The sequence below is a fragment of the Grammomys surdaster genome, unplaced genomic scaffold, assembly GCF_004785775.1.
Source record: "Grammomys surdaster isolate TR1022 unplaced genomic scaffold, NIH_TR_1.0 275, whole genome shotgun sequence".
In the NCBI taxonomy this organism is placed as follows: Eukaryota; Metazoa; Chordata; class Mammalia; order Rodentia; family Muridae; genus Grammomys; species Grammomys surdaster.
The window spans coordinates 1,288,806-1,314,399 of record NW_021604716.1 but is presented as its reverse complement, the minus strand read 5'-3'; the positions used below and the strand labels follow the sequence as shown (position 1 = coordinate 1,314,399).

The following is a 25,594-nucleotide window of genomic DNA, read 5'->3' as shown; positions in this document are numbered from 1 at the left end:
AGATAGATAGATAGATAGAACGGTGAGCACAGACTTTGATCGCCATGGAGGTTCATCTCCGTTGTCGACCTGACTGAATTAGAATCACCTCGATGTGTCTATGAGGGCGTTTCCAGGAGGTTTAACTGAGGAGGAAAGACCTGCCCTGAATGTGGACAGCAGCATCCTATGGGCTGGGGTCCTGGACTGAATAAAAAGGACCAATCAAGTGGAGAACCCGAATCCATGTCTCTGTTTCCTGACCACAGACCAGCTGCCTCCCATTCCTGTCGCCATGACTTCCCTGCCCTGACAGGCTCTACCCTCAAGCCTTGAGCCAAAATAAAGTCACTTGTGCCAAGTATTTTGTTACATGCCCATGCACAAGGGTTTGTGCACACAGACACATGCACCCGAACACATACAAACATATATGTACATATGCACAAAAGAATAATAAAAGGTAAGGAAGTGAGAACCCAGAAAATGATTTAAACCACCAGCCAAAGAAGTCCCAAGACCAGTCCAGCTAAAGGCGCCCACATTCTCCCCACTTCCTGAGGGACTCCAGGACCCAAGGGCAATACAGCATTCCCAGTGCTTATGGAGTTTGGCCAATGCTATGGTGAGAAACTTCAGGTCTTACTTGTGGCAAAGAAACTGTGGCCTTCTCCTGCTAAAGTGGTTTCTAGCCAGGCTTCCCCAGGGACAGTTTCAGCGTGGACATCTGATACATCACTTGCCAGTGGGGGCAGGCCTACTACCAATATAGTTTCTTCCTTAAAAAATGAAGAAGACGTTCTGAAATGGATATTCTCCAAGTTAAAAGTTCACTGATGAATTATAAGTTTGGGCGGCTCTACTCAAGGGTCTGTGGTTGTATCCCAAACTTTGCAGAAAACCGGTTCCCTTTTCTTGAGTTGTCAGGAGTCTCAGATTGGGCAACTGTGTGTCTGAGATTTCAACGCCACGAACTCATCCTGGATCTTCAGTGGGCACCTTCTGTCCTCTGCAGCTAGGAAAGTCCCAACTCAAGTGCATTTGAAACTGATGGCAGGGCAGCTGCCCAAAGCTTGTGTATTTACGTTCTTAATAATAAAGATAATTCAGTCTGATGACTGAATGTGAATGTGTCTTAAGCAGTTGTTTGGAAGCAGCTGGCATGCATGTACTTCTCAGGCAGAAAAACTACCTGAAAAGCCATTTGGAGACATCCGTGTGGTGGTCAAAGGTATCAGCAGCAACCAAAGACCCAAGAAGAGAAGAAATTTAGCAAGAGGTATTTAAACAAGGAAATGGGAGAGAAAAATGGGCCTGGAAGGGCGGCAAAGAGAAGCTAAGAAAGGTAGGGCAGAGAGGTGCTGGGATAGGGATAAGCCGAGGACCAATAAACCTGGTGACAAAGGCTTGATCTCAGCCTTGTCAGGAAGTAAATCTTCCTACTAACTTCAGTCTACTGAGATCACAGAGGTTTTCTGAGGGATGTCATATGAAAAGCAAAAGGACACCATGTTTCATGCGTGGCCCCTTGGGGTATGTACCAAGGGCTGTCCCACAGAACTGTCTGTGATGATGAGACACCATCCAATACGGTGATCTCTAGCCACGTGCTGCCTTGGAATGTTCACAGTGCAGACAATGCGAGGCACCATCCAATATGGTGATCTCTAGCCATGTGCTGCCTTGGAATGTTTGCAGTGCAGACAACGCAACTGGTAGTGATCCGAGCTCTTGCTTTTGTGAGAGTTTCAGTGACGCAGACAGCTACATGTGGCTAAGGACACCAGGCTGCCCCTCACTGGGGAAGGAGAGATGGCACAGATCCTAGGAGGAGTCTCAAGTCAGGGTGACCACCAGACCACAAAGCTCTTGGGACTGGACCACATCTAAAAGGAAGCTCAAGGCTTAAAATAGGAATGGAACTGGGGTGCTGAGAGGAAAGAACAGACTTCAGCCAAAGCCCTCTGAAGTAAGAGTTCAAAGAAATGCCAGGATGACCACAATGCTGCAGGAGTTGCTGCTGCTGATAGGGTCTTTACACAGGCAAACCAACGGTGCTAGTTTTGCTAACTCTATAATTAAGCAACTGGATGGCTGTTCGCATCTGGACACAGAAATGTCAAAGATGAATTCACAACACCAACAGTTGTGATCACAAGAAGAGGTGGTTAATAAATACACGAATTTCTGGGTGACCAAGAAAACATGATTTTCCAACACCCACAGACACCTCAGCTGAACCTTGTTGCTTCCCATGAGGTGGCAGAGGCTCAGAGTGGCTTCAAGGTAAATTCTTCAAACTCACCTAAGCCTCACCTGCCTTTCCATTGTGGCCACTTCAAGGGTGTGTCAACACAAGTCTGGTGTCATGAGAGTCATGGAATGCTCTTCCTTCCTTCCCTGTTGGGTCTGAGCCCCTCAAAGAAGCGTGTTGGACCCCTTCTAGGTTCTGCTACCACTATCTAACACAGGACCTGTCGTACATTAGAATGTATGATGCCATGCATTGTTTTCAACTGAGGACCCCCAGATTGCCAATCTCACGATCCAGAACTGTTCCTCAGCCTCTCCAGTGCATCCAGGTTACCAAGCCTTTCCTGTCCCAGGTTGACTGTCAGACGCAGAACTTACTTATACATTCATATTTGCCTCTCACAGGAGACATATTAGTTTATGCAGGTGAATACAGAGATAAGTCAAGCAGGCTACCTTAACTTCTTACATTATAATGTCCCTCGATTGATTGAAATTTTACAGCCAAGTATTATCAAACACTCTGGATTTGCCTTGTTCTAGAGTTTGATTTGGTATTATTTTGTTATAACAGCATGGGGATTTTGGCAGCAAAATATTATGACAAAGTCACCAAGATATTTGTTTTAGTAATTTCATAAAACAAGAGAACTAAGATGCTTTAAAACTGTGTGTTATGGGCTGGAGAAATGACTCAACGGTGCCTGCCGCCAAGCCTTAAGGTCTGAGTTTGATTCCCAAGACTCACACAGTAGGAGACAACTTGACTTTGACAAGCTGACCTCTCTCTCTCTCCCTCTCTTTCTCCCCCCTCCCTCCCTCTCTTTCTCATACTCACAGATAAACACACACCCCATAAAATGTAGTTTACAAATATGTGAATTACGTAAAGTTGTGGGGGGGGCAGGGGCGGGGCCGGGACCATAGCGACCCTGGACTCACCTTCCCGAAGCTGGCAGCATTGACGGGCTGAGTGTCATTCTTCTCACAGAAATCCAGGTAGTGCATGTAGAGGGCGCTGCGAGGGATGCAGACGCCCTCTGCAATCTCATAGTTTTCCTCCAACCTAGGGAAAGAAACACCCGTTAGAAAAGTAACAACAGCAGACTGTGTGGCTCCCCGAGCTTCCAGGCTGCGAAGGTCTCAGAAATGGCTCTCTTCCTCTGGGACAGAGTCTGGAGCCCAGCGAGTTGAGGAAAGCTGACTCAGGTCGCCCCTGAGCCAGTAGGTCCCTTTGTGTTTACTCCTGAGAATCAGGTCCCTTCAGACCTTTAGGGCTATGCTAGAGCTTGCAGGTGCCCTGCTCCTTCTACCATGCATCCACTTGGCAGTCATTTCTAACAGGGAGATGCCCGTGTGTGTGTGTGTGTGTGTGTGTGTGTGTGCGCACCCTGGAGCTTCTTGACTTGACAAGAATGGTAGAGAGGAAATGTCTAACACATGCCAAACAGAGGAGGTGCAGCTGGAAAGTCACTGGTCACTGAAAAGGAGACTTCATGATCATACTGGAGAGATGACCTCTGATATTGCTAGGGTCCCCGACTCTCTGCGGTACTAAAGTTGATGGTTCTACATCCCATACCTTCCTGATTGCAGGACATGGATTCTGCAGAAGAGAATGTCCACTTTCTCTCTCTCTCCTCTCCCTCCCCCTCTCCCTCTCTCCCCCCTCTATCTTTCCCTCCCCCCCTCCTGGTATGGTAACTGTGAGCAAATTATCTAACCTTGAATCTCATTTTCCCTTCAGAAGTGATGACTGATGACCCTTTTAGGGTGGTTGTTGATATCTAAACTAGTAATGTGTAGCGAGATTTATAAGTACTGCTCTTTTAGAGGACCTAGGTTTAGTTCCCAGCACCCACATGGTGGCTCACAACTGTAACTTCCATTCTGGGGGACCCGACAACCTCACACAGACATGCATGCAGGTAAAAGACCGATGCACATAAAAATAATAAATAAATTATCAAAAAGAATTATAAGTTCTGGACCCTCATGTCTTGTAAGTGACATTAGATTTCCTCAGGTTTTTTTTTCCCATAAGACACTTTTGGGGACCTATGTGTCCCAATTCTGTGATAGGCATTGAAGACACAGAATAAATTTAAATAATTTTTGAAGTTTTTTTAAAAAAATAATCTAAACACCAGAATTTAGGCATATAAATGGAATTCTGCCTCCACTGACATTGACCTGCCGGAGGGTTAGACATCCCTGCCAACAATGCTGTGACACATGACAATGTGGAGCCTGGCATGCTTACAGCTCAATAAACTCACCAGCAGGAAACATTTCTCTTTTGATGACTGGATTTTAAGAAACAACTCAAAAAAAAAAAAACTGAAATCAAATTTAGGGGACAAAGTGATGAACACCATTTTACCTACCGCCATTTTTATTTGTTTTGTTTTGTTTGTTTTTTGTTTTTGTTGTTATTTTGGTTTCAGCTAAAATAAGGCATGATTCTTAAGCAATGGAATAAATGTCGTCAAGCAGCTTTAAACTCACTGGAGGTCACTTGTCAGAGAAGTGGTCCAGCACTGTCGTAACTCATGTAGAATGAGGACGAGGCCTCCCAAGGTGCCCACTTGGAGGGGCTGGCACTGGTTCAGCTCATCCCAACATGACATTGAAAGAAAATCAGCTCAGTCATTTCATACCCAAGCCTCATATATGAATACAACCCCAGGGACTCGGGCAAATGGCAAAGCCAAGTGCTAAGGGGTCCCAGCCATTCCGTCCGCTGCCCTCCGATGGGATTGAGCAGTTCCTGCTGATTTTCATGTTCCAGTAAATACCTTATGCAATCCTTTCTAGGTGGCCAAATACCCTGGGGCTGCGGGGAGCATTCAGTCACCTCAGAATCCCCAAAGTCCCACATATTCTTTGGCATATGATAGGAACCTGATATTTGATGGATGGGTCATTTCAACCATTTCCTCATCCAATAAATAAGTATTGATCTTATCACTTGCCACGCACTGGGGTCATGTCATTGTGAGTAAAACGGTCCTTGATGGATATAATAAACAGATTCATGGTAAGCAGAAGGATGAAGATGAGATCTTTAATTCAACACTCCGGGCTACGCAGTGTTCCGAACATAAGAAAACAGAGATTAGCATAGCCTCTGTATAAGAATGATATGCAAATTCATGCAATGTTCCACATTAAAAAATAATTAATGGAAAAGTTGTGACCAAAATGAAGCTCTTCCACATCAGTGTGTGTGTCCTTGGTGTCACCAACTGGAACCCTGTGTTTCACGCAGGGAAACTAGGTTCATGGACAGTATAGGTTTCTTGGGCCTGCCCTGCACTTTGGGTCTGGGATGAATGAAAATCAGTCTTCAAATTTAGCCAAGATCCCTAACTGCCACTCACAGCATTGTTCCTCTGTAGAAGTGACATCAGAGACCCAGCTGAGGCTCAGACTTTACAGGGACCATGTAAGTAAGGCAGCTGTCACCAACAGGGGTCTCACAGGCATGCTTTGTTTAGCCTGAGCAGCATTGGCTCGGCTTTGAAACCCCTGGACTTCACACAGAAGAATCTGGATTCCTGGCTTCTTATGAAAAAGCCAAGGTCTGGCAACCCTGGACCCATATTCCCTCATGACAACAATTGGCCAGAGTAAGCTGTGCCCTGAGGTTGGCCAGAGTTCTCCCCCCTCCTTTTTCTTACACTAAGTCTATTTTCTGTTCCTTTCCTGGCTCCTGTGGGCACTTGCGTTGGCATAAGACATGACCTATGTCCTAGTTCACTTTGGAGTCTATTTGGGGAGAGTGACACACAAGAAATAATCTTTAAATACTATCAACTCCTGACCATAGAGGCGACTGAAGCAGACTGGTGTGTAGACGGGAGAGGGTAGTTATGGTTTCACAGAGGACTTGGGATTGAAGTTTTGTAACAGTAAACAACAGCTCACATTCACGGGACTCGTCCTAAGTGCAGGCCCTGGGCAGCCTGGGTTTTATTACATTCTCATGATAGTCACGTAAAAGCCAGGCATGTCGACACATGCCTGTAATCCTAGCACTCAGAAGGATGAAGTGGAAGGATCTGGGTTTGAGGTGAGCTTAAGCTATGTAGTGTGTCCAGGGATAGCCTGAGCTACATAGTGAGCACCTATGTCAACTGCAACAAAATCCAAATGAAGCAAAGCAAGCAAAACAAACAAAAACAACACACAAGGCAGGTATTATATCCATCTTTCAGATTGAGAATCCAAGGCTCAAAAGGTAGAATTCATTTGCTAATGTGACCAGTAGTAAGAGAATTCTCCTCACTAGAAACCACTGTAGTTGGAGGAGGCTCTTGACAAGAGGAACAACAGAGAACAACAGGTATGTCACGTGCTTTGAATGATGGGGATGTCTGTCTGGGTGGGAAGAGGGGCTTGTGGGGGAGAAGGAAAGGAGAGAATGGTGATGGTTGAGGAGAATCTTTAGATATGCAGAGGAGTGACTTAACAGACCCTCAAGGAGGTGCTACCTTAAAGAGCCCTTTCCAGAAGATGGTGAATAGCAGTCAAATGACTGAGGGATAAAGGGACTGCTCGTCAGCTTAGAGCACATGCTGCTCTTCTTTCAGAAGAGCTAAGTAAGTTCAGTTCTCAGCAACCATGGCAGGAGGCTCACCACCTTCTGTAAGTCCAGCTCTAGGCATCTGACACCCTCTCCCTACCTCTGCCTTCATTTATATCCATACGCCGTACACTTGCACAGACACACTGGTACACAGAATGTAATTAAAAAGAAAGAAGACTAAAAACCCCAAAGGCTTGTGGACCAGCTCAGTCAGTGATGTGCTTGCTGTAAAGCACAGGGAACTTTATCTAGTATAAAGCATGAGTTCAGATCCCAGCGTCCATGTTTCAAAACTGAGCACAGTAGTGTGTGCATGTAACCCAGTGCTGGGGATGCAATGACAGGAGGGACTGTGGGGCCAGGCCACCAGCATACCAGATTGGTGAGTTCCAAGTTCAGTGAGAGACTATGCCTCAAAATAATAAGGTGCAGAGCAACTGAAGAAGGTGGGTCAGAATATTCCATGTTGACCTCTAGCCTTTGCACCTGAACACACACACACACACACACGACTCAGAGGCAAGAAGACCTGATTACTTCTAGAATGCTCTATAAGTCACAATAATAATGCTGATGACAAAGGTTACAGACAGCAATGTAAAGCTTAATATGTTCTATTAGCCAATAACAAAGTATGAAAGAACATACACATGCACACACACACACACACATGCACACACACACATACACACATACACACACACTTACACATACACACACGCACACATGCACACACACATATACACACACATATACACATACACACACACACATACACACACACGCACACACACACACATACACGTACATACATATACACACACTTATATACACACTCATACACACATACACACACTCATATATACACTCATACACACACATACACATACATACACACATACACAAACATATACACACATACACACACTCATACACACACATACACACATACACACACATATACATATACACACACACACACCACATACACACACCACACACACACATAAACACATACACACACCACATACACACACGGAAAAAAGTAAACCCCACAAGTTCCATCATTAGACTTGAATGTTCCACTAAACAATTTCTTTAAATTAAAGGAAAAAAAGAAAAAGATTTTGACTTCATTGTTTCTAATGCAGGAGTTGGGCAGCCGGGACTTGTTAGAGAGAGGAAAGTGTCCCTTTGTACTAGCTGTGCCAACAATTGTCCTAAGTTTATTTTGGATAAATAATCCATGTATGCAGTGGGGAAATGTACTTTTCAAGCCATTTGTAATCTGTATGTGGGGGACTTTTAAATGACTTTTAAAGGGCAGGAGTGGCACAGTTAAAGGTGATTCTACCTCTGTGGTAGATGACCAAGGCTAACTAACAAACTTGGGTTAGCAGTAACTGTTGGATAAGTCAATGAGACAAGTTTGGAATCACTATACTAGTTCAGGCAAGAAGTACAGGGGCTAAACTGAATCAAGGTAGCATACAGAGTCTAGGTCCCATTTTGTCCTATTTTGTCTCATTTTGCCTAGGGAAGTAGGCAGTAACTAAGATGGTCTCAGGGGGGCTCATCCTCTCATTATTAGAGATACCCCAAGATGGGTAAAGCTGGGGGAAGTAATGTTTTCAAATATGGTGTTTAAAGGCACTGATTCCCAAGCTGAGAAGAATCCCGGTGCCCAAAAGGCTGAGGCAAGAGGATCACCATGAACTTGAAACCAGTCTGGGCTGTAGAGGAAGTAAGACTCTGAGTGGCCCTAAAGTAACAAAACCACCAATCCCCAGGTATATTCCTGGTTTCTTTATTCATTACTGACTACTGAAACCACATTGCCTGCATTTCTATTTGCTTTCTGTGGTCTACTTGCTAGCTAAATCTGACCAAGAGACCAAAACTGAGATATGGCATCCGAGGTTACAACACAGCACGTGAGATGAGAACCCCCTAGCAACAACAAACTATTCGAGTCTGATGGACGAGAGTCATAGTTCATGCAGGCTGAGCTAATTAAGCAGGTTACCTGGGAAAGCCAGTGCCTCCTAAGCCACCGCGCTTCCGTCTTTTTCTTTTCCCCTCTGACTGGAGCGGCTGGGCCTCAAAGCATCCAGGTGGCTTATGACTATGAAGCATTTTAATAAGCTCTGTGAGTGATGGATGTAATTGGCATGGAAGGGCGCTTTTGATGCCCGATGGATTCTACAGGGATAGCATTGTGACACCATCCCCCAGACCGCCTCACAAAATCCAGGGTCTCCGCATGTGTACTGAAGTTACTAATTGGAACATCCGCTCCCCTGACAGAGGCGCGAAAGAGAGAAAGCAGTTAATTACTTCTCTTCATATCTGATGATGAAATTTTCCCTTTCCTCCTCCTTTAGAGGACATCATTAGCCTGTCATGGTAGGTGAACAATGTTCCATTATATCTGGATTCCTTTTAATGCACGCACACGCACGTGCATGTGCACACACACACTCTTCTGGACTAGTTCTATTTTTTCTTTTTATCTTCTATTTAACAACGTCATTGTGTTTGGATTGAACCTGTGCTATAATGGATAGATAATGAACTTGGTCACCAGCTACTGAGTCATTGTTTGAGACACACATTGTTAAAGGAGACCTCCTTGGAAGGTCCATGGCTTCCTGGGACTCCGGGGAGGAGCTTCTCAACAGCTTTCTACAAGGAAGAGGATCCATGTGACACCTGGAGCCTCGTGCCTTCTGAACCATGTTTTACCTATGGCTTTTTATGTATACACATGGCTGTCAATTCAAAGTGTCTACCTCTTCAGTTCTAGCAGACTTATCAAGAAATGTTAAAACAGATCTACTTCATCTGTAGCAGGGGTTCACTAAGTATGATAGCAGAGATGACCATAGAGATTGGAAACTGTATTGTTCTAGGGTTTGGGGTTTTTGGTTTTGAGACAGGATCTCACTATGTATCTCTGGCTGTCCTGGAACTCATTATGTAGACAAGGCTGTCCTGGAACTCACAGAGAAACACTTGCCTTTGCCTTCTGAGTGCTGGATTAAAGGTGTGTGCCACTAAGCCTGGCTTGTTTTATCTTGAGATCTGAGATCTGGCTTGTTTTGTCTTGAAGTAATCAGAGCTGCACAGTGCTGAATGCCTTCAAGGGCTCTACATTGCCTTGTCACAAAAAGCCACGTTCTTTCCCTGGGCCTTCAAGGCTTCCACCCTCTGACCCCGACTGATGTTCCAGCCTTCTTTTGCCCCACTCCCCACAGATGATGTCTTCCCAGTGCCTGAGCTATTCCCTGCACGTCAGATACATCTTGCCACAGTGCACACGCATGTGCCTAGTCGCAATGCACCACATACACAACAGTAATGCCTAAGATCAGAACAGGGCTGGAAGCCTCTGTCGTCTGTGCCATCACAGTCATCCAGAGAGCAGAGTGCAGACAGTCCTCTTGTGTGTGTGGTGATGCAGGGGGACAGGGGTACAGGGGTGATGGACCAGCTGTGCTGGTGTGTGTGTGTTTCAGGACTGCAGAGGTGCAGAGGTGCCAGGGTGCAGGCGTAACACACCAGCTGTGCTGTCATGTTTGTGTGTATGTGTGTGTGTGTGTGTGTGCATGATACATGCAGGGAGACAGGGGCACAAGTGTGACATGGCAGCTGTGCTGGTGTGTGTGTGTGTGTGTGTGTGTGTGTGTGTGTATAGTATGTGTATAATGTGTGTGGGTAGGTGTGAGATGCAGGAATACAGGAGTACAGGGGTGACATAGCAGCTGTGCTGGGGTGTGTGTGTGTGTGTGTTAGCATGCACATGACACAAGGCTGCAGAGGCACAGGGGTGATGGACCCATTATGCTGTCTGGTATCAAATCTGATTTCCATTGCTGTGACGAACACCATGAACAAATCAGAAAGGGTATGTCTGGCTTCCATGTTCCAACTACATAGGTCCATCAGTGAGGGACGTCAGGGCAGCAAGTCAAGCAGGACAGAGTCAGGAACCATGGGGGGAAGTTCTTTACTGCCTTCTTTCTGCAATTTGCTCAGCTCTCTTACATAGCCCAGGCCTACCTGCCCAGGAATGGCACTGCCCACTGTGGCCTGGGTCCTCCTGCATTAATTAGCAACTAAGAAAATGTCCCTCAGACACGCCCACAGGCCAACCCTCAGCTGAGGTTCTCTCTTCCTAAGTGACACTAGCTTATGTCAAGTTGACAAAAGCTAGCCAAGACAATCCATAACACATATGAGTCTTTTCTTCTTTCTTTTCTTGTGGGGGTTGAGGGTGGACAGAGTCTCATGTAGCTCAGGCTGGCTTCAAACTTTCTTTGTAGACCAGGATGGCCTTGAGCCTCCCATTCTTCTGCCTCTGCCTCTCAGTGTGCCACCACGCCCAGTTTGACTCACGACTTAATGCAGATAAGACAAACGCTCCATGAAAGGAACTCTCTCCACAGCCCAGGTTTTGAGTATCCACATCCGTTATTTATGATTTTACTTTAGACAAAAGCTGAATGTTGTCTAAAAGCATGGTGTAGCAAGCTATCAATGCTTCTGTCCAGAGGGAGGCTGGGGACTGGTGACCCCAAACCTGAGGGGATTCTGACACAGTTACCAGACATGAATGACCTCTTCCATCTTCTTCTCCACCTATCCCCATCTCTACCTCTCCTCGCCATACTGAGGCAAGAGGAGCACCAAAGAACATCTTTGTGGGTCCCCTTAGTCCCCAGGGGGAGGAGTTCTCTATATAAAGCAGAGTCAAAGTGAGCAGAACACCAGATCCTGGGCTCATTCCTTTAGTCAGGTCTAGGAACCATGACCCTGTCTAAGTCATTGCTACATTTAGTTTTAAAAGGTCACCTTGCTGCCGCCTAGAATCACCTCGGAGAAGAACTGGATGCGGATTGGCCTAGCTCACATTGGCCTGTGGACACATCTGTAGGCAGTTGTCTTTATTGTTAGTTGACTCATCCAATATGAATGGCCCAACTCTCCAGCCTGGGCCCTAAACTGTACCATTCGAAGAAGGAGGAGGAGGAAGAGGAGGAGGAAGAGGAGGAGGAGGAGGAGGAGGAGGAGGAGGAAGAGGAGGAGGAGGAGGAGGAAGCAGCCACTAGCTGAGCAAGTAGACTGCATGGTACATTCATTTATTTCTCCTCTTGACTATAGATGTGGTGTGACTAGCTGCTGGTGTGACTAGCTGCTGGTGTGACTAGCCCCTGGCATTCCTTGGCTTGACTTCTTCAAAATGATAGACTAGAATTTTAAGTAGAATAAACTCTCTCCTCCCCTATGTTGCTTTTGGTCAGGATGTTTCTTTAAATTTAAAAAGTGTGTGTGTGTGCGCGTGCGCATGCATGTGCGTGTATGTACACCAAAAGAGGACACTGGATCCTCTAGAGTGGAGTTACGGGCAGTTGTAAGCCACTCCAGGTGGGTGCTGGGATCTGAACTCAGGATCTCTGGCAAGAGCAGTAAACTCTCCTGACCACTGAACCATCTCTCCAGTGTTGTCAGGGAATTAATCACAGCAATGGAAACAAAACTAGGACAGATATCGGAGTCTATTTTTAGAACAATGCCACGTGTAGTTAGCTACTGGTGATTTATGAGACCGTCTTAAAGAGAAACACTACATTTATTTAATCTTACACTAATAGCAAGTATCAACTGCTCATCAAAAAGGGGGAGAGAATGTCCCCACTTCCAAACTACCCTTCCAAGAACCTGGTACCTCGATACTTTGTGTTCAATCTTCTAAGCATTGAGGGAAACCTCACTTTTCATGCTAGTTGCTGAGAGGGGAAATTGCCCCCACCCTGAAGATACTCGATGGGGCACACAGGATCTCAAGAAGGGCACAGTTGTGGGTATGGGGGGTGGCAGGCCACGGAGGAGCCATGCATTGGCAGCAGGTCAGCACCATGGCTCAACAGGCCGCTTTCCATTTCAAACTCCTCAGTGTGAATAGGGGCGATTGTGTGGCTGGGATCCCAGCGGTGCCCAGCATCCCCAGTGAGGTGGGATTTACTCACCCCCATGACCAAGGATGCTGGAAAGGGCTTGGCAGGAGCCCTTTGACAATATTTGCCTGTTTTCTGCTGGAAGCTGCCTCCAGATCATGTGGCCCCGATTCTTTTTGGCTGCTTTGCAGTTAGTTATTTGTTCTCGGAGGAGGCCTGGTGTCTCCAGAGTGGTGGGGAGGGGCTCTAGAAGGGAGGGGCCAGAGGAGAAGCAAATCATTCCTAACCCAGTTCTAGGAGCAGGCCAAGTTGTCCCGGGAGGGTGGGTGCTGTCAGCCTGGCCTAGCAGCTCTCCCTTCTGACACCCCTAGGGCTGCAACTGCCACAGGAGACGGAGGACAACCTGAAGGACATAAACGCCCCAGACAGAAGATTCTTATACAGGGAGTTTCCTAGGTTTGTGTACATAAGCCACAGGTAAAGCAGAAACTGTTTGATGGGTAAGTTTGCAACCCCATCACCATCCCTCATGTAGGTACCAGCTATTATTGTCCATGCGTGTGCAGAGGGAGCCCTCCTGGGGCTGCCAGAGGACCCACATGAAATCCTTCTTTGGGGTCCTGTCTATAAATCAGAGGTGAGATTGGGACAGATCTAAAATCCCCACCAAGGGGGAAACGGGCAGCTAAATTCTGCTGCTATTCTTCATGAAGCACCGAGTGTCACTTACAATAAAGAGACTCTCTTAATCTTTGAGTGTGTGTGTGTGTGAGAGAGAGAGAGACAGAGACAGAGAGGCAGAGACAGAGACAGAGAGAGGAGAGTGAGTAGGCATGCGTTTCCAATGGCAGGTGTATGGAGGTCATTTCTGTCCTTCTGTGTGGGTTCCATGGCTCAGAGTTGGGTTGCTAGGCTTGGTGGCAGGTGCTTTTATCCACTGAGCCAACTCTCTAACCTGAGGTTAATTCTTTATTAGCTAATCTGGTGTGGCATCACTAATCTGACATGACATCACTAATCTGGTGTGATGTCACTAATCCACTGTGACATCACTAATTTGGTATGGCATCACTAATCCACTATGGTCTCACCAATCTGATGTGATGTCACTAAATACATTGTGACATCACTACTCCACTGTGACATCACTGATCTGGTGTGACATCCGAATGCTCTTATAAGGAATAAAATAAGCTCAGAATCTATGAAGCCTGGCTGAGAAGCAATATTATAATACACTGTGTGCCTTTTATAGAGAGACTATAAGTAAAATAAAAAACAAATTAAAGACACACAGCACAAAACTCCCACAGGAATTCTCATGTGATACAAACATATTCACACATCTTACTGAAAACAGGTTTTTTTTAGGAAGAAGCAAACAAAACAAAACAAAAAACCAAAGTAAGAATGGGCTTTAGCCTAATCTTCAGTTTAATTTTTGAACAAGGAAATGTGTTACTTGCACCAACAACAGAAGACACAGGAGGTATTTATGACTATTACATCCCGGATTTTCTAAAATGCTAAAGGAATATAAGTGGTGAGTGTTACACAAAGGAGAGAGGAGTGTGCAAAAGCATGCAATCATCCCTGGATTTTCAGACAGATCACTAATAAATCAGCTCAGACTAATCTCTGAGCTCCCAGGCAGCCAGAGCAAAAAGGGAGACACGCTATAAATCAATTGTTGTTATCTGTAAAACAAGGGATGGGTCCAGTTTCCCCACCCTGTACTCCAGCTTCCACTCTCCCTCCACCTCCCTCTCCCTATGTCCCCTTTATGGGTTTTGTGCTTGTGTGTGCGTGTGCGTGTGTATGTGTCTGTGTGTGTGAGAGAGACAGGGTGTCACATAGCCCCTCAGACTTGATAAGGCAGAGGCTGGTCTTAAGCTCCTGATCCTCCTACTTCGGCCTCATACACTTGGGGCTAACCAGCATGAGCCCCTCGGTATCACAGCGCTCCTTACATAGGCTGTGCTGCTTATAGTACCTTGACCAAGCCCAGCCTGCTCCCCTCCCAGGATGTCTTTGTGTGTGACTAGACTGCGCTCACAATTAAGGTCACAACTGGCACAGGGAAATGGTTTCTGAGGCTGAGTGCCCAGAAGAGGAAGCTTCCTTGGCAGAATAAGAAGACTACTGCCTTTCCCAAAGCAATATATCCTCCCATTGGCTTAGGTGTGATGGTGGGTGGGGGTGGTGGTAATAGGGGTAACTAAAGGGTTAATTCCATGCTGGACTTGACAGAGGCTCATGTCTGAGAGGACATGGAGGTCTCAAAACTGCCCAAGGGGTCTCCTTAAGGCAGAGTCAGCATCTCCTCCCAGCCTGGCTCCTAAGGAGTCTGCTTCAAAGATGCACCATGTGGATCCCAGGCGCAGGCTAAACGTACTGTGCACTCACCCTGTAGAGTGGAGGGCCCAGCTACTGCCTTGGCACCATAGTGGCCCTGTCTGGATGTTCCTTCGACCCTAGCTTCCACAGGCGAGGTGTCAGAGAGGGTTTGCTGTTGTTACGCATCTCTCCACTGAAGTGTCACCTTGAAGATGACACTTTACTGCTCACTAGAATAGAGCCGACACCCTACCCTCTAAGTCTCTCATACCTCTCGTCACAGGCTAATTCGAGCGAGGTCACTTAAAACAATACCACTGTGGTTGTAGCTCAGTAGAGCACTTGCCAAGCTTGCCCAAAGCCTGGATAAACCAGGTATAGTAGCTAGTTTACACTGTAATCCCTAAACGCAGGAGGTCCAGGCCAGAGAGAGTTCAAGACTAGCCTGGGCTACAGACTCTGTCTCAAAACGAACAAAAAAATAAATAAATATTTAGATAGACAGAGAGACAGACAGATAAAAATTATATGGTTCTGTTTTATCCCATTAGGACTGGCAGTGACACATAGTAGGTATTCATTAAGCATTGTTTCGATTTAGTTAATGACTAAAGCTATGTTAATATCCAACAGAACGGAAATTGGTGTTGGATTTGATATTCCTAAACATACACACTTTCAAATCTGTTTTGCTCCATGCTTGCATGGGATGAAATTGGTTCTAGAATGTTCCACCTGACCTTGTATTCCAAAGAACAAATCTCTGATGCAGAACCAGGTGCTGCAGACACAGAATGTAGGAAGGAGGCCCATCCTGTTCTGGGTGGCCCTTTGGAGACTCATAAGGAAAGAGTGTTCTGAGGACACAACTGTCACCTCCGTTGCACTGGTGTGTAAACTGAGGCAGAGAGAGGCTGAGGACTGGCCTGAGGCAGACAAGTGGCAAAGCTGGGATCTGTCCCCAGTCTGATGTCAGAGTCAGATGACAATCTGACCGTTCCAGGCAGATGCTCAAGGATCACAGAAAAACAGGTACTACAAGAAATGAGTTCGCTGGGGGCGGGGGGGACAGTTTAGAATCTCTGTCCTCCATTTTTGGCAGAGGTAAGGGGAACAGGATCTCAAGTAGTCAGGCTGATCTCGAACTCACTGCATGCAAAGGAGAAGCTGAGTTTAACCCTCTCACCTCCACCTTCCATGTGCTGGGATAACAGGCATGAGTTACCACACGTGGTTTATCATGTGTTGGGCACTGAAGTCAGGCTTCCTGTACATAGGGCAAGCGCTCATCCAACTGAGCCAGGTGACAGGTTTCTGGCTAAAGCTTTCAGAGACAAGAGGAAGACAAAAGGACGTCACCTCCTGTAGTGAGAGTGTCAGCGGCAGCTAGCTCTGTCTCCAGATGACACAGGTGGCCTCTAAGACTCCTTTCTAGACCTTTCACTGTCCCCATTATGTGTCTTTCTTTATGTGTGTTTTGTCCTCATTGAAGTTCTGCTGGCAAGCTGGCCATGGAGACTCCTGGAGGGCAACCTGAGTTCTTTCCAGGTGCCTTCGCCTCTGCCGTGGTTCCCTCCTCTCTGAGTACATCAGCCCAGAGACTAAAACATGACACAGTCCTTACAGTCGCTGGCTTCCTGTCTCCATCCGATCCCTCCCCCTTTCTCTTCCCAAGAACCAGGTTGGCAGTTAGATTCCTGACTCCTCCCACTTAAAAAGCAGTGGCCCACGAATGATGTAACTCTCTTAGCATCCCTTCCTCCTCTAGAAAACAGACAGAAATAGGAAGGCCTTTGACCTCTAGATGACATAGAGCGGGTAAGGGAGCCCCACACAGGAGCTGGCACGGAATCGATGTGACACCTTCTCTTCTCCAAACCTGTCCCTCCCCATGACTCCTGGGTTCCTTTGGGTTCCCTGAGCCAGACTGCTAAGAGAAGAACAGCCTTCAACTGCCAAGATTCTCCAGGGCCTCACCTCAGAGACCTCCAGGGCTCAAAGCCACAGCACAATGTTCAAATAAAGCTTTGAGAAGAAAGCCCCTCTCTGTACATTTCACCAGGGCCAGGAGTTTCAAAGAGTAAATGGAAAGTCATTTAGAGGATTGCTTTTGTTATTGTTGTAGTGCTAAAATAATTATATTTCCATCAACTATTAATTTACTCAGGGCTCCTCGGTTAGAAATGAACAGACTTTTATTTCTACTATTTGCTAAAACCCCAATCCATTGTAACAACAGACCCCATTAAAACTCAGCTAACAACACTCACATAAAATCTAATTCTTACCAGTATTTTGCTAATGAGAATAAAATTTACTTCCAAAGAAAAGACTTGTGAAAACTCAAACCACCAGGCTCGATCTAAGGGGAGCTCTTTGCGTTTACCTGCAAACCAAATATTTTGCTCAAGGGTTACCAGATCAGCATCACATCGTCAAAGGAGCCACGTGACAGCCCGGCCCAGCTAGAGAGATCTGGGTGGCTCATACTTCCCGAAAGCAGACACTTACCATTGCAGGGTGGCAGGCGTGGAGTGAGGCTTGGACGCTCTGTTATTTTCTTTCTCCTCATCTGTTAAAGGAAAGAAAAAAGAAGCTGACTTCAGTTGGCAACAGGAAGAAAAAAATCAAAGGCTCCTCAGTAATTCCAAGTTTCAAAAAAACGAGGTCTCCCTCCGACGCTGACGCCTCCAAACAATGATGTCTTGGCAGTCCCAACACGCTGGCCTCGTCGCACACCAGTACAAAGAGCACAAGGAAAACATACTTTTCATTTTTTCAGACAGAATTGAACTGTGTATCCCTGGTTACATATGGAACTTGGAACTTACTGCGTAGACCAGGCTAGTCTCAAATTTAGAGTGTCCCACCTGCTTCCTGAGTCCTGAATTAAAGGCATGCACTACCACAGCTGACCTAGAAAACTGACTTTCTACAGGAGACCCTTAAGTCTGTTTTTCTTTATGTCACAACCACAGGTGAGTCTGACAAGCTGCCCTCCATCGCCACTCACTGCTAAGATGGCACCCCACCACTGGCTGCTTGACAGATGTTTTGACTCCATGGATTGAGGAGTTAAGAATGTATCATCCTCACTCACTGCTGGGGACTGAAAGTTTGTGTCTCTCCAGTACTCGTTTAGAAAATTAACCTCGTCCCTGAGCTAGTGTTGGGGAGTGGGCCTTTGACTCCCTTGTGAAAGGATCAGAGCCTTTACACAAAGACCCCAGAGAGCTGTCATGTCCATTCTATACTCAGCACACGCTAAGAAGGAATGTGGTTCCTCGCTAGAGCCACACCTCAGCCACTGCAGCCTTCAGAAACAGCCTGAGGTCTTTTATTAAAGCAACTGGGACAGACTCAGGTGTTCACCATATTATGCTCCTTGTGACCCCAACAGAACAGGCAGTTTAAGATTGTGACAGCTGTGCTGGAGTTCAGGACTGCAGTATGGGAGATGGGGTCATCCAGCCTCTTCATAAAGGACTAGATAGTGAGTACTTTAAGGTTTTTCAGTACAAGAGGAAAATCGGAAATATTTTGTAGAATTTTCTTTTGACAGGGTTCACATTGACCTCAAATTCATGGTAACTATTCTGCCTCAGCCTTCTTGAGTGACTTAGAATTTTTGTAACAAGAAAGAAAATGAATCTCCCTGCCCCCACACACACACATGCATGCATGCACGCACGTGCACACACATACATTTTTTTCCAAAAATTCAAAATACAGTAATAACAATCACTAATATTTTAGTATGTCTACTAACGAGAATAATAAAGTTGTCTGAAGTGGATTCTTAACATTTCTCTTCATTGGGATTCAGTTAGCATTCCCCAATATCAAACATCAAAAAAGCTTATCTGTACAGGCCACTCAACAGGTTCCCTACCAAAAGAGCCATCAGACAGGGTCAGACCCCACAGGGCCCTGACTGCTAAGACCTTCAAGGCAATATCAGAGCAATACTTAATCTCTGCTTACCAGAGGTCAATCAGCCTTCCATCCAAGTCTCAAGGAGGATTATGAAATGGAAGAGTCGACACAAGATTTCTTGATCCAATAATTTAATCCAAGGAAAGTGCTATAGACTCAGATAGTTTCAAAAGAACATTATACACATGGATGAAAATATCATGATGAATTTAATTACTTCATACACTTAATACATACTAAGAATTTGGTTTTTAAGAAATCGGTCAGCTGATGACATCAGTATGCCTGTAATATCCAAACCTAGAAAGCTGAGGGTTCACAGTCAGTGACAGGAGATGATTGGGAAGGTAAGCGTGACCTGCGATCGATTCCTGGAGCCCCATGGCAGAAGCAGAGACCAGACTCTTGAATGCTGCCCTCTGGCCTCCATATGCATGCCCACCTCCCGGTAAATGTTAAAAAATAAAAAAATAATACACGGCTAATCTGGTACACAGTGAGACGCTGTCTCAGAGATGTGCAAAGCCCTGGGTTTTATTCTTAGCATTTCAAACAAACAAAAGGGGTAGGGTGGGGGGAATAAAGAGATAAAAGAGAAAAAGAGACCATATTGGTCAAACCCCCAAATATAATGAACAAAATTTGGCAAAGAAAACTTATATGGAAAAAATTAATACAAACAACAACGAAGATGGTACAAGGTGCTGGTAGCCAGCAGGGGTGTCCGCCCTTTTGACATTGTGACACAATGTTCTCATCTGCAAAGTCTGTGTTCAAGAACTGTGCACTCAGGCTGCCTCTGCTTTTGTACCAGGATGCATGCATGGCTATCCTTGGCAGCACATATCCTACCACAGGCCACAGGGCGGATACAACCTGTCTACTCTTTCCTAAAATCTTGAAACTGTTTCAATAAAGTTGGATCCAGAAAATATTGTCTCCATGAAAACAGATCGGTATCAATATCATTTTGATTAAAACATTGGGTGGAGAAAAAATTTTCCACAATTAAACATAATCTGTGAGAGACTCTCTGACTAATAAAGGAATGGATAGAAGACAGCAAGCCTGTGACTGGACAGAGAGAAGGGCCTGAGGACAGGGTCAACAGGGCACAGAGAGAAGGCAGGAAGTGACCTAAACTTCTGAATTTAATGCTGTGCCTCTCATTAACGGGCCCCAGAATGGCTGCCTCTCTGTTTCATAAGCCAATCTCACTCCTCAGTTAATAAAACCTGTACCCATTGGGTGTTCTTTTTCTGTCACCCAAAGCACAGTATTAACACAAACCCTAAGAGAGGTGCACCTGAGAGAGGTGCAAAAATGTCAGAATACTCAACAGTGTCAACACCGTTTAGTCTCCTTCGTCACCCAGAGTCCCTTCTAAATGGTCCTTGTTCCTTCAAGCCTAAATTGGGCAAGCACCAGCTGTTGGAAACCAACACTAGTCAAGACAAGAATCACACATATCTGGTTTTATTCTGCCATAACTCAAGTTCTGCCATATCTCCCAGTTGAACAGGCTAGCCCACATTCATCTCCTCTCTTTGAGGCCTGGCTCACTGAGAAGGGTGGCGAGTACCCAATTCACTTTTGTGTTGCCTCTTACCGGGGCCTCAGTGTCTTAACAGTGCTAACTCTGCTGTCTACCGTTGTTTAAAACCACCACTACCACATTAATAAAAAGGTGTTTTTACGGCATAGCAGAGCATGGATCTCTGGATGTCATAAGATTGCCACCAATAAACACGTAATTTTCAGCTTCTGTAGTTCCCAAAATGGAAACAGCAAGGAACTACTTGGATTTTTGGAGAGGAAGTCAAACTATAAATAATGTCAGCTCTCCCAGTGCTGGTGTGTATGCTGTAAAACTGACATTCTGTCCCTTCGGTCATGTAATGTCAGCTTATCTTGTGGAGAATCTGAGCTGGGCTCCCATCACTCCCACAGTGGCTCACAACTCTTTAACTCCAGCTTCAGGGCATCTGACACTACAGACACCAGCCACACACATGGTGCACAGACATGCAGGCAGGCAGACAGCGATACACATAAAATAAATATAAATATAATAATATCCATATTATCATAATATATACAATAATAAATATAAAAGTACTGAGATAATATTAACATTCTTTGACATAGCACTGGGCTAGACACTGTGCAGTGTTCTCTACAGTCTACCTAATTTGATTCCTCTGGTCACGGTTAGGAGGAAGTCGCGTATACTTACAAATTAAGAAACAAAGTTTTGTGGAGGCTACACAACTGGCCCAATCTCAAATGGTTGGTAAATGTGGGCGGGTGCTTGGAACCTGGCTGTAGGGTGGGCCGGTGTTTGGGACCTGGCTGTAGGGTGGCTGTGGTAATGTGGGTTGGTGTTTGCTACCTGGTTGTAGGGTGGTTATGGATCATATTTAGGTGATCTCATCACCAACAAGATGCCTTCTGCCTCCTGGGCTCCTCCCGCCCTCGGGGCCATTTGTGCCTCTGTGCCCAGCTCTGAATGCCTGGCCTCCCTCCCTCAACAGGGGTCACTCCCGGCCTGATCCTCTTCTTTGGTAACTATCAACACTCAATCTCCTGAAGGACTGGTTGCTTCCACTAAATGTTAATTGAATGCCTGCAACCTATGCCAGGTGTAAAGGCTGAGAAAAAGCAGACACAGCCTCTACTCTCTTGAGCTCAAAGTACCAGCTAAAAAAGGAAAAGTTTGTTTTCTTTAACAGTCTCACTGGGTATACGAACCACACTTAAGGACAGGCCCCATACCCAGCAGCAGAAGGTCAATGCAAAATAAACTCAGTGGTATTTTGGGGAGGATTTTTGTTCTGTTTTTATTTTGTTGTATTTGTTTGTTTCTCCCTTAAAACTCCTTTGCTAATATATTATGGTTTCCGATTTTTGTTTTTATGGGTTTTCTGTGTGTGCGAATATGTCTCAGTGTCTGTGTGTCTCCTGTGCTTCTTCCTGTGTGTGTGAATGTGTCTCAGCGTCTGTGTGTCTCCTGTGTGTGTGAACGTGTCTCAGCGTCTGTGTGTCTCCTGTGCTTCTTTTTGGCTCTTTTTGTCTCTGCTTGTTTTTCCTATCCTGGTTTGTTTATATTTTATCTTATTGTTATTTTTTAGATGTCTGTATTCTAATGGGAGAGGGAGGGTCTGGTGGGTGGAGAAGTGGGAAGGATCTGGGAAGAGTTGGGTGTTGGGAAACTGTAATCAGAACATACCATATTTAAAAATCTATTTTCAATTAAAAACCATTATCAGCTAAAAGAAAATTCAAGTCCTGGGCAGGCCCTGTGGAGGTTGGGTCCAGGATGCTATGGCAACAAAAGAGGTAGCATGTGAGCCTGGTCTGGGATCTGCAGGCAGGAAAGAATGTTTAAGGAGATGGAGTGGTCGTGGGTGACTGAGACTGTAGGAAGTGGAGCTGCCCAGTGCCTTTGCAGTTCCCCTGGCTCTAGGGCCTCAGTCAAGTTAACCCCCATCTCAGACGATGCAGCATCAGGCCAGTGGGATTCCTAGAGCCTTCACTCTCCAGTGCCCACCCCTTGGTCCCACTAAAGCCAGAGGACAATAGTCTACTTCAAAGAATCCTTAGGAAAATTCAGGTACAGATCCTAACAGCCCAGGCACCTCTGTGCCTCTTCCTTCCTGTCTTCTCTACAAACTCAAATCCTGGCTCTGCAAGTCGAAGAAGCCTTTCGGACGCTCAATTCCTCATCTGTGGAGATAAGAGAGCATGAAGCACACGGGGCTCTGGCCCTGTGTACACCATACATGTGCATGTACATTACAGTGGACATGCCACTGAGGTGTCCCTGAGCCTCTAAAAGTTGCAGTTTCTCCAAGAGGGTCACCACCCAGGTCACTGTCCTGCACAGGGACTCGGCCGTCCCAGAACGGCTTGTCTTTTCCCTAGCAGAGCCCTCATTTCAGGGTAGAATTACTACTCCATTACTGCTTTAGCCTATTCCAGTTTCTGTAACGAAATGCCATAGACTAGGTAGCTTATAAACAACAAGATGTCTTTTTCCACACTTCTGGACGCTGAGATGATCAAGGAGCAAAAAGATTCCACATCTGGTGAGGGATCTCTTCCTGGTTCACAGGAGCTGTCTAGCATATGCAGTGCTCCCCCACCCCCACCCCCATGGCAGGATGGGCAGGAAGTTCTCTGTGGCCTCTTTTATAATGGCACTCATTCATTCTTGAAGACTTCACCCTCATGCTCTAACCCCCCCTTCCTAGACCTCTACCTTCTAAATACCATCACTTTGGGCTTCAAGTGTCAACATTCAAATTCTGGATAATGTAAGCCTTCAGTGGACAGCTGCTTTGCTGGGCTGCAAGTTCAAAAAGGCACAGACCCTGCTCTGGGTGGCTCTGGTGCCAACACACAGCAGAGGCTCAGAGAGCATTAAAGGGTGAGCCCTTCCCTCTGGCTTCAGAAAGCACACGAAATACCACAGGAAGGGCCATACATGGAAGACTTGTAACATTCCAAGAGCATGCAAGCCCTTCATGAGGCCTTGTTTAGATTTCATAGCTGCCCTAACAAGCAGGTAAGTTTACACACACACACACACATACACACACACAGCACCAAATGCAGCATTTATGGTGTTTAGGGTTCATCAACATGAGAGTTGATGTTATTAGCTAACAACTGTGGCTTATTAGCATTTTCTCCTCTTTCGGAGGAGAGAGGGAGGCTCAGTGAAGTAAACCATTTGTCTAAGGTCACGTGAATGCCAGAGGAGGGAAGACAATGAGCACATCTTACCCTTGTCAAAACCTCCCAGGCTCCAACATCCATAAACCTGGCTTTCTTTCCAGCCTGCAGCAATGGGCTGGAGGTTTAAAGACCATAGTTTCTGCCTGGTTGTTTTGCCCCCAGTGACTTAGTCCCTGTGCTGATTTAATTTGCCATATCCAGGTACCTGTTCTGGGATATTTCCTGCCTGGAGGCTGATTGGTGAAGTTTAATGTGATGGGAGAAAGTCTCTAAATTAATTACCTCTTCAAATCAAAAGAGGAAAGGGTCAAGTTCATGGGAGTCTTGGGTTTCACTTCCAAGTTCTAATTCTATTCCTTCCCATTGTGCTGGCCTGCCCACACCTGGCCAGGCCTCACCTGTTGGGAACAGGCAGTTGGCAAATGTTTTGTCCCCCTGAGTCACCTCCTTCTCCATCCACCTAAGAGCCCCAGCTGGTGAGCAGAGTGCATGGTACTCGGGCTCTTGGCAGCGACATCAACCCGTAACAGGAAATCCATCTCCTGGTGGGAACAGGGCTCAGTCCCAGACCAAACAGCAATGTTGGCAGCATTGCTCTGCCTCCTCTCCCTCTTCTGGGTGAATTCCTCTATAGCCTCTGTCTAGGGAGGAGCCCATCTAACTCAGATGTGGATCCCAAAAGCTGTACCAGAAAAACTTCATATATTTTCACCACACACACAAAAAAAAAAAAAAATCAAAGCTTTCTATGTGAGGGACTAAAAAATGTGCCTTGATTTTCGAAGATAATGGTTCACTTGGACAAACCACAATCACTATGTCCATAGAGGGCTCATCTGCCCACCACAAATAAGCAAGCTCCACCAAAGCAGGAGAAGAAAGACCCTGAGCCTGGAAGGAAAGCTGCCCAAGCATGCTGGGAGGTGTGAGAAGTCAGTCACTACGGTCCACCTTCAGTGGGAAGTGGGCTCAAAGCACATCAGTGAATGACAGATGAGCAGGAGGCATCGGTCCCCTCTCTTCCTGAGCTGGACAAGGGCATCTGTTTGTTTGGGCATTTTTAGCCTTTTCTAAGGGCTGAAAAGCGACCAACCATTTGCTAAATGACTAAGCCCTGAATCAGAAAAGGGGAGGAGGTCTGTAGGCCTGGGAGAGGGCTATCCTAGGGAAATACCTCAGCCTGAAGTCCTCAGTGTAACCCAATGAGGGGAAATGCATTTAGGATTATAAAAACCACTCGTCTGAGCCAGCTTGGCACATCAGCCTTTTTTTTTTTAACCTTCTCTGTAGGTTGATGCCCTACTTTACAAGGTCATAAATGGTTTCACTTTCAATAATCTGGTTTCCAGTATTCTTATTATGAGGAGGCGACCTGTCTTCATCAATGGAAGGAGAAACACTAAGACTGCACAAGTCGCTACTCATATTGGTAAAATTCTACACGAAATCCCCAGAAATCTGCCACAAGGCTGAGAAGCGAGTACCGTGCCTCAGAGCGGGAGTGCAGGCTAGTTCCTCCAGTGCAGAGGGTCCTTCGGCAGACCTTGCTAACATCTCAAATGTCCTTTAAGCAGCAGCCGCACACCTGGGTTATACCCAGACACATGGAAATGCTACAAACCTGGGGCTGTCTATCATAGCTTGCTTGTAAAGGAGACTTGGAAGTGACCTAGTGTCTGTCTGCTTTACTAAATAATGACACAGGCTCACCCTGGAATGCTATACAGCTGCAAAAAAAATCTTATTACCCTTTTCTCTCTCTCTCTCTCTCTCTCTCTCTCTCTCTCTCTCTCTCTCTCTC

General features: G+C 46.0%; 1 protein-coding gene across 1 annotated transcript in view; it reads right to left on the bottom strand.

The window, feature by feature from the left end:
• The window catches only part of Rfx4 (regulatory factor X4), a 132,269-nt gene that overhangs the window by 89,153 nt on the left and 17,522 nt on the right, over nt 1-25,594 (bottom strand). The window contains exons 3-4 of the mRNA XM_028776974.1: nt 17,629-17,689; nt 3,175-3,298 (exon numbers count right to left, since the gene is read on the bottom strand). Coding sequence (XP_028632807.1) covers nt 3,175-3,298; nt 17,629-17,689 — 185 coding nt within the window. The remainder of the gene's footprint in view (nt 1-3,174; nt 3,299-17,628; nt 17,690-25,594) is intronic.